The sequence below is a fragment of the Pangasianodon hypophthalmus genome, chromosome 23 (genome assembly GCF_027358585.1).
Source record: "Pangasianodon hypophthalmus isolate fPanHyp1 chromosome 23, fPanHyp1.pri, whole genome shotgun sequence".
In the NCBI taxonomy this organism is placed as follows: Eukaryota; Metazoa; Chordata; class Actinopteri; order Siluriformes; family Pangasiidae; genus Pangasianodon; species Pangasianodon hypophthalmus.
Window position 1 is genome coordinate 6,101,536 of NC_069732.1, and position 7,828 is coordinate 6,109,363.

Below are 7,828 nucleotides of genomic sequence, written 5' to 3' on the forward strand. Positions count from 1 at the left end.
AACCTGAAAAAAAAAGCTGAAAAATTTGAAACCAAAACTCGTTATTCATCAACACATCATGTAAAAGTTAAACTTCCATCAGAACACATTTGCTTTTGCCTCTAACCATCTTCTGAATTTTGACATCATGCAGGAAAAAAATAACTAATCAGTTATATCATGTTTGACCTTCCCCACACATGCCTATCAGCTATCAGTATAGAATATTTAAAAAAAAATAATTGCAACTCCATAAGTTAATACATACGAAATATTACATCTATAAGTATTGTATATGAAATATATATGGAAAGTGCTATACACAATGTTGCCATAAATAATGCATGCATTACATGGAATTCTTTGTGTACTTTATATAAGGAGTAAAACACTTGGGGGCATGCTGTTGAAAGAAACTAATCAACAATGTGATGTGGATGTGGCTCAAGCGTTTTATTCACTTTATACACAGCAATTTGTCAATGATTCCAATTTTAATTAAAGAATGACATCATACTTCATACCAGCCTCTCTTATTTTTCTCTGTTTTAATAAAACAAGAAACAGCAGCTTGTCATGTTACAAAGAAACTGCAAAGCCCTCCTTTGAGACTTCCCCATAATGGAAAATGTATGAAAAGCTTTATCTATGACTATTACAAAGTGCTGACACTGGAGACTCCTTCCCAAACCTTCACCATACCAACAATTATTATTATTTTTATTTGCATAACAAAATGTTTCTCAAATCTGTTTATTATTAGGTTTAGATTATTGTGGTGCGTCTAAAATTTTGTAACATTTTTGAATAAGGAACTTAAATGTGACTCTAGTTTTTTTTTTTCTGGAAAATAAATAAATATCATGATACATGTCACATACCATGAAAACATGTGATGTATTGTGATTGCTTTATGTATGTAAATAAAAATACAAGCATGAATACGAATAAGAATGTCTTCATCACTGTACAAATACAAGATTCAGTGTGCTGTTCTTTACTTTCCCCAGAACAAAGTCAAGAATTTTGAAAATATATATGAAATTGTATCAATATATATACATGATAATTATGACAGTACTGCACTGAGAGCTTTCTGAGTCATACACACAGAATATTGATGCAAATCCAGCATTAGTTAAAGCCACAGCTGTGTGACTGAACGCTCCCTTCTCTTTCTCAGATAATCTCAAACATGACCCAATGTTTGAGATGAGTATCTTGGAGATTGTGTACACTACAAAGTCTCCACAGAAGTTACCCCAACCTATAATGTTGTTTCTGCACTAATGATGGATCCGGACCTTTAAAATAAGATAAAGTTAAAACAATAATCAATTTACAGCCAACTTGTCCAAACGACAAAAAAGAGAGAACTCAGTCTCTGAGTACTGCCCATGTTATGCAATGTTCAGTCATTTATTCAGGCTAATCAATACTGTCAATTTCTTGCTCAGCCATGTGGAAAATAAAAATTGGAAATGATCCATACAATGGCAGCACAAGTTCCAACAGATACTAAAAACTCCACACCCTCAACACTCTGCAAAACAATCATCCCCAGACCGAATAACATGTACTCTCACATGTAATTAAGCTAGAACACATCAAGCGGTTGATCTGACACTGCGTGAGAGAAGAGGAGAGGACAGGAGAGGAAAAGCCATGATGCTCCTAGGTTGCATCGCTTTGGGGGAACATTCTGTTCGGCCACAGATAATGAGCAGGAAAAGCACAAACATCAGGTCATGGAAATGCACAGCACTAGCTGGGATTGAATCAGCATACACTGACTAACTGCAGCTGACATTTTTACCTAAAGACTTGAGTGTGAGACGAGTGAGATGGTCCAGCTTTTGTTTTAAAGCCACTTGCTCATCACGGCCCGGTGCACCTGTCCACGAGGGCGCGTCTTGCTGCCTCATGAGGACGCCTATTACACGGGTTATGGTGCACGAAAACACCTTATTCCCTACAAACATGCCTTACAGTCTTACAAAGAAAAGTACAAAGAATTGTGTCCTTTCACGATATGAACTTTCTGACTGCGATGGACAATTTTGTACCTTTTTTGCACTTTTTTCCAAGTTTAACTTGACATCTTTCAGAGGTTACTTCCAGTTAGAGATGCCAGTTTTTATTTTTTAAACAAGGTCCATAGATCTTGTATTGTTCATTTTGCCATTTTTAAGGTTTAAAACAACAACATACTCCCCAAAACATCAACACTGTGCATTTCTGCTTACACTACACTCCTGATTTTCCCAGTTGAAACTTGCTGGTGTAACTACCGATACAACCAAAGCAGGCTGTTGTGTAAAACACACAAATGCAAATTAAAAATATCAGTAATGGACATCTTACATGATCAAGCTAAATCCAAAGGAAATTGAAAAGCGGGAAAATGCCAGGTTCACAGTGGGGATAATGTTTGTCATTTTTCCTACTTGCACTCATTTGCATCTCCACTTAAATTGAGCAGTGGCTGTGACTCATCCAAACACCCACTGAAACTCATCTGAAGCAGGCTCAGAGCACAAAATAAAACATTTACTAATTGGTTAGAGGACTTACTCACAGTGTACTAAACACAAAGCCATTTAAAAGACACAAAAAAGGCATCTTTGAGGAAGGGATTATGATTTCTAGATTGTGAGAGTGTACATTTGTGTCTGTTTGTGCTCACTGGGTTTTACACTGCAAATATTGTGATAATGATTAACAACTGATAAATCGTGCAGGTCTTGAGGGAAAGATTGTACCTACCCTGTTCCTAGATCAGAGTGGGAAAACCCTACATGTAGCACTAAATCAATAACATGATTTCTTCAGGAAAACATTTTACCCCTGAGAGGAATGTTTTAGAATACATTTAAAGCAATTTTAACTTTTGTCAAGTGGAGTATGAGTCACTACATCATCTTGTTGTTGAACCTTTGTCTCTACATGTCTCAAGTGCAAAAATGTTCATAATCCCCAACTTTGATCTTAATAGATTTTAGATCATTTGGCAAATAACAAGAACAGCCTAAAAACTGTTGAAATGTATGACATTATTTTAAATGTTACATACTTTTTTTAAAAAAAAATGATGTATGTTCTTATGCATGTTTTAAAAGAATGGTCTATAAATTATATTTCTGACATCATTGTTCCTTTTAACCTGCTATTTGTAACTGGTGATTGCAAATCTATGGCTGTTACATGTTAAATAAATAAATGACTAATTCAATGAATGAATGAATGAATGAATGAATTAAAAGTGGGGAAAAAGGTAAACATTATCCATCATCACTGGTAATTTTTTCTGCTAATTGTAACTTTTTTGTATTTTACATATTTTTGTAAATTGATATCCATTAAATAAATAAATACGAACGATCATAGGCAAGGTAAATACTAACAACTCATTAAACATAAGACGTGCCCCAAACAGCACACTGCCAATATGTAAAATACCAGGCTACTGGTGGTATGCATACTGTTTAGTATGATAGTATAGTAGTATGGTAGTATGACAGCATGGTAGTATGATAGTATAGTAGTATGACAGTATGGTAGTATGATAGTATGATAGTATGGCAGTATGGTAGTATGATAGTATAGTAGTATGGTAGTATGATAGTATGATAGTATAGTGGTATAGTAGTATGATAGTATAGTAGTATGGTAGTATGGTAGTATGACAGTATACTGGTATATGTCAGTATATGGTAGTATGACAGTATGGTAGTATGGTAATATAGTAGTATGGTACTATGATAGTATGGTAATATAGTAGTATGATAGTATGGTAGTATGATAGTATGGTAATATACTAGTATGACAGTATGACAGTATGATAGTATGGTAGTATGACAATATGGTAGTATAATAGTATGGTAATATAGTAGTATGGTAGTATGATAGTATGGTAATATAGTAGTATGACAGTATGACAGTATGATAGTATGGTAGTATGACAATATGGTAGTATAATAGTATGGTAATATAGTAGTATGGTAGTATGATAGTATGGTAGTATGATAGTACGGTAATATATTAGTATGACAGTATGATAGTATGGTAGTATGATTGGTAGTATGACAGTATGGTAGTACGATAGTATGGTAATATACTAGTATGGTAGTATGATCGTATGGTAATATAGTAGTATGACAGTATGATAGTATGGTAGTATGATTGGTAGTATGATAGTATGGTAGTATGACAGTATGGTAGTATGACAGTATGGTAATATAGCAGTATGGTAGTATGACAGTATGGTAATATAGTAGTATGGTAGTATGACAGTATGGTAATATAGTAGTATGGTAGTATGACAGTATGGTAGTATGATAGTATGGTAATATAGTAGTATGACAGTATGGTAATATAGTAGTATGGTAATATGGTAGTATGACAGTATGGTAATATAGTAGTATGGTAGTATGACAGTATGGTAGTATGATAGTATGGTAATATAGTGGTATGACAGTATGGTAATATAGTAGTATGGTAATATGGTAGTATGACAGTATGGTAATATAGTAGTATGGTAATATGGTAGTATGACAGTATGGTAATATAGTAGTATGGTAGTATGACAGTATGGTAGTATGATAGTATGGTAATATAGTAGTATGACAGTATGGTAATATAGTAGTATGGTAATATGGTAGTATGACAGTATGGTAATATAGTAGTATAGTAGTATGACAGTATGGTAGTATGATAGTATGGTAATATAGTGGTATGACAGTATGGTAATATAGTAGTATGGTAATATAGTAGTATGACAGTATGGTAATATAGTAATATGGTAGTATGACAGTATGGTAATATAGTAGTATGATAGTATAGTAGTATGACAGTATGGTAATACAGTAGTATGGTAGTATGATAGTATGCGGTTTTTCCGTAGCCATAGCTTCCTGAGCATGCATCCACTGCTTCCTGCCTGTTATTCTCAGCTAAATTGCAGGAAAATTAAAATATTGTTTGGAAGGTAAAGGGTAAAGTCCCTGCGTAATGTCACTGCAAAAACATGACCTTAAAGACAGTCGCTGTGTGTTTAAGTGTTTCTCTCATTTACATGAGGGAAAATGACGAGGTGGAGATGTCTGTTTACCGGAGGCATTCGCTCACACACACACACACACACACACACACACACCACCATGTCTAGAAATGTCTTCTTCATCAAAACAGATTCAGTCTGGTATTAAAACCAAGGAGTCGGTATTCAGCTGCATCCAGCGTCGTGATGAGGAAGTTAGGGAGAAACGACAGCTAAAAGCCGTCAGGTGTGTGTGTGTGTGTGTGTGTGTGTAGGATTCTTGTTGCCTTAGCTACGGCGGTTGCAAAACAGCGGATTGTGCGTTAACGCATTCTCCCATACTCACATTCCCACTAAATCAATCAGAACTATGAATTAATGAATAATTTATTACAAGGCGCAGAACTGCGTGCGCACGCGCGCGTAAAAAGCTGTTAATAAGGCGATTGTGCCAGTGTCCTTTTAAATGAACGCGGGGGCGACTGATCCTCAGAAAAGGGTGAACAGCTTTCAAACGCACTGAATGGTTTTGCTTGACAGAAAAAAAAAATAGTCCTAGCTAGTAATAATAATTAAGATGCAGTACTCACGCTCTTCTTCCTCAGATGCAAGCCGTGCTTCAGTAAACCGGGCAGGTCTCTGATCTTCTGCTTCAGCTGTACCTGCTCCCGCGCGTTGCGGCTCCATCGCCAGGTGGCCAGCAGTCCGTCATCCGCGGCGCTCTCCGAGTCCTCCATGTCTCCTGAGCGGAGAGAAGCTTCACCCGCCGACCACCATTCCCCGCGAGGGAGCGAGCGACTTCCCGCAGCACGCTGACGCCGAGGTGGAGGAGGAGGAGGCGGAGGCTGCCTGCTCCACCCTGATCAGAGCGACAGTGCGGGAGCGCGGCGTAGTGAGGAGCGTGTGCGTGTGTGTGTGTGGGGTGGTGGTGGGCGGAGGGAGGTGGAGGGGTAGTGGTGTTACAGGTGCAGCAGGAAGCAGCCATGCATCACTTCCACCTTGTCCTCCAGCCTCAGGGGTTTTACTTCTGGCAGCGTCTCTACCTCTTGCAGCAGTTCATTGGTCCACATCAATGTTTTACGCACTGAATATACAGGTTAATGTTTTGCACCTGGACTAAAATCGAAGCTGTCACGCAGGGGTGTGGTCACGTGGGTGGCACTAGTCTTATAGTCCTATTGCTGTTTACCCGTATTGCCACTGCTGACATAGCTGCCTAGATCATAACAAACTCGTTGTTCAGGATAAACAGTTAGTAAAGAGGAATGTAATAGTAAAAAGCATTCATGCAATCATCTTCAGTAAGCATTTCAGGGTTGTGCTGGATTTAGAGCCTATCCCTGGAATACTGAGTGCAAATTGGGAATACACCCAGGATGGAATACCGGTCCATCTTATAGGTCACAATGCACACTCACCCACACACCTAGAAACAATTTAGTGGAGCATTGGCTCTACTGGCATGCTGTCAGGAGCTGAAGGACACCGGAGAACCCAGAGGAAACCCAAATGGACACATGAACAGGCAAAGCTCTAGACAGTGTCCTGGGCTCAGGATTGAACCAGGGACCCTGGAGCTGAGAGGTGACAAGGCTAAAAAAAAAAAAAAAACATCACCACACTGCTGCCAAAAGCCAATACAGCAATACCCGTTAATGACCAATCATTTATTAGATAATGTGCAAAGGCAACCTAGTCCTGTAATTTGGTGGTGCCAGCCCTTAGTATATTCTAGCCCCCCTTTGACACCTCAATTCTCAAAATAAATAAATAAATAAATAAATAAATAAATAAATAGCATGGGAATCCCATTGTGCTTACTCTATAGTGTAGTTTTTTTTTATATTTGGGGGGGGGGGGGGTGTTTTATCATTTTGTCGACATCCTAATCATAGTAGAGCATATCAAAAGACTATCAAATGAATTTATGAAGACTCATAATACATTGCAATAGTTGCAGTAGTGAACACATGATAGGATGCCCCTAAAAACCACCCTCCCAATTCCCAGTTTATGGTGCTCTCCCTAACTTAGATGTTTTAGTTCCAACCCTAATCTACCAAGCCTGATACAGATCATACACATTTAAATATAAAATTGATGGGTTCTTTGGTTGTTCCATGGAGGGACAATCAAAGTACCCTAAAGGGTTCGACATTTTCTCAGAGTGTAAAACCACTCAATCTACACAGTAAATACAGTGATGTATCCAGGTTTTTAGACATACAGTTGCAAAGAGAGGGCAAGGGCACACAAAGGGGTGGCATGTGCTAGGGTGGTCGATCTCCAAGAATGGTTGGACACCACTGCTTTGATGTTCTCCATTTGGTCTTCAGGGTCTGACAGCCAGTCCACATACTGCTAATTTTCTTGTTACCAAGTAATCAGCATTATGTAGTCTGGATTACCTGGCCAGTGTGAGTTTGTAGATGAAACACAATAAAATGTGGACTAACTAAGAGTTCTTGTGGACTGAACTAAAAATCTCTGCATCAGACAACCCATATAGATCCACTTTTCCTCTGGGTTCTTAGGGCTTTGGTAATCAGTCTGTTGCGTAAGGACAACACCAGAGCATAGAATGATTGTTCTCCTGTCATTAGACGCTTGTTCAGATCAATGTGTGTCTCATTTAACCTTTACATTGGCCTCTTATTGAGTGTCTTACATTACATAACACTATAGATCTACGTTAAAGCTTAAACAAAAGCTCAAGCATTTTTGCTACTTCAATATTTCTACATCTGAATACTAGCATTACAATAACCAACCATTTAAAAGTATTCACCTAATGAAGGAAAAATGTATTAT

The 7,828-nt window shown here is 37.9% G+C and overlaps 1 protein-coding gene across 4 annotated transcripts in view; it reads right to left on the reverse strand.

Annotated features, from left to right (window-relative positions):
• The window catches only part of rapgef5a (Rap guanine nucleotide exchange factor (GEF) 5a), an 89,275-nt gene extending 83,327 nt beyond the window's left edge, over positions 1 to 5,948 (reverse strand). For all 4 annotated transcript variants that reach the window (XM_026929812.3, XM_026929811.3, XM_026929810.3 and 1 more), the window contains exon 1: positions 5,608 to 5,948. In XM_026929812.3, coding sequence (XP_026785613.1) covers positions 5,608 to 5,754 — 147 coding nt within the window. In that variant the 5' untranslated portion in view covers positions 5,755 to 5,948. The remainder of the gene's footprint in view (positions 1 to 5,607) is intronic.
• Between the last annotated feature and the right edge of the window lie 1,880 nt (positions 5,949 to 7,828).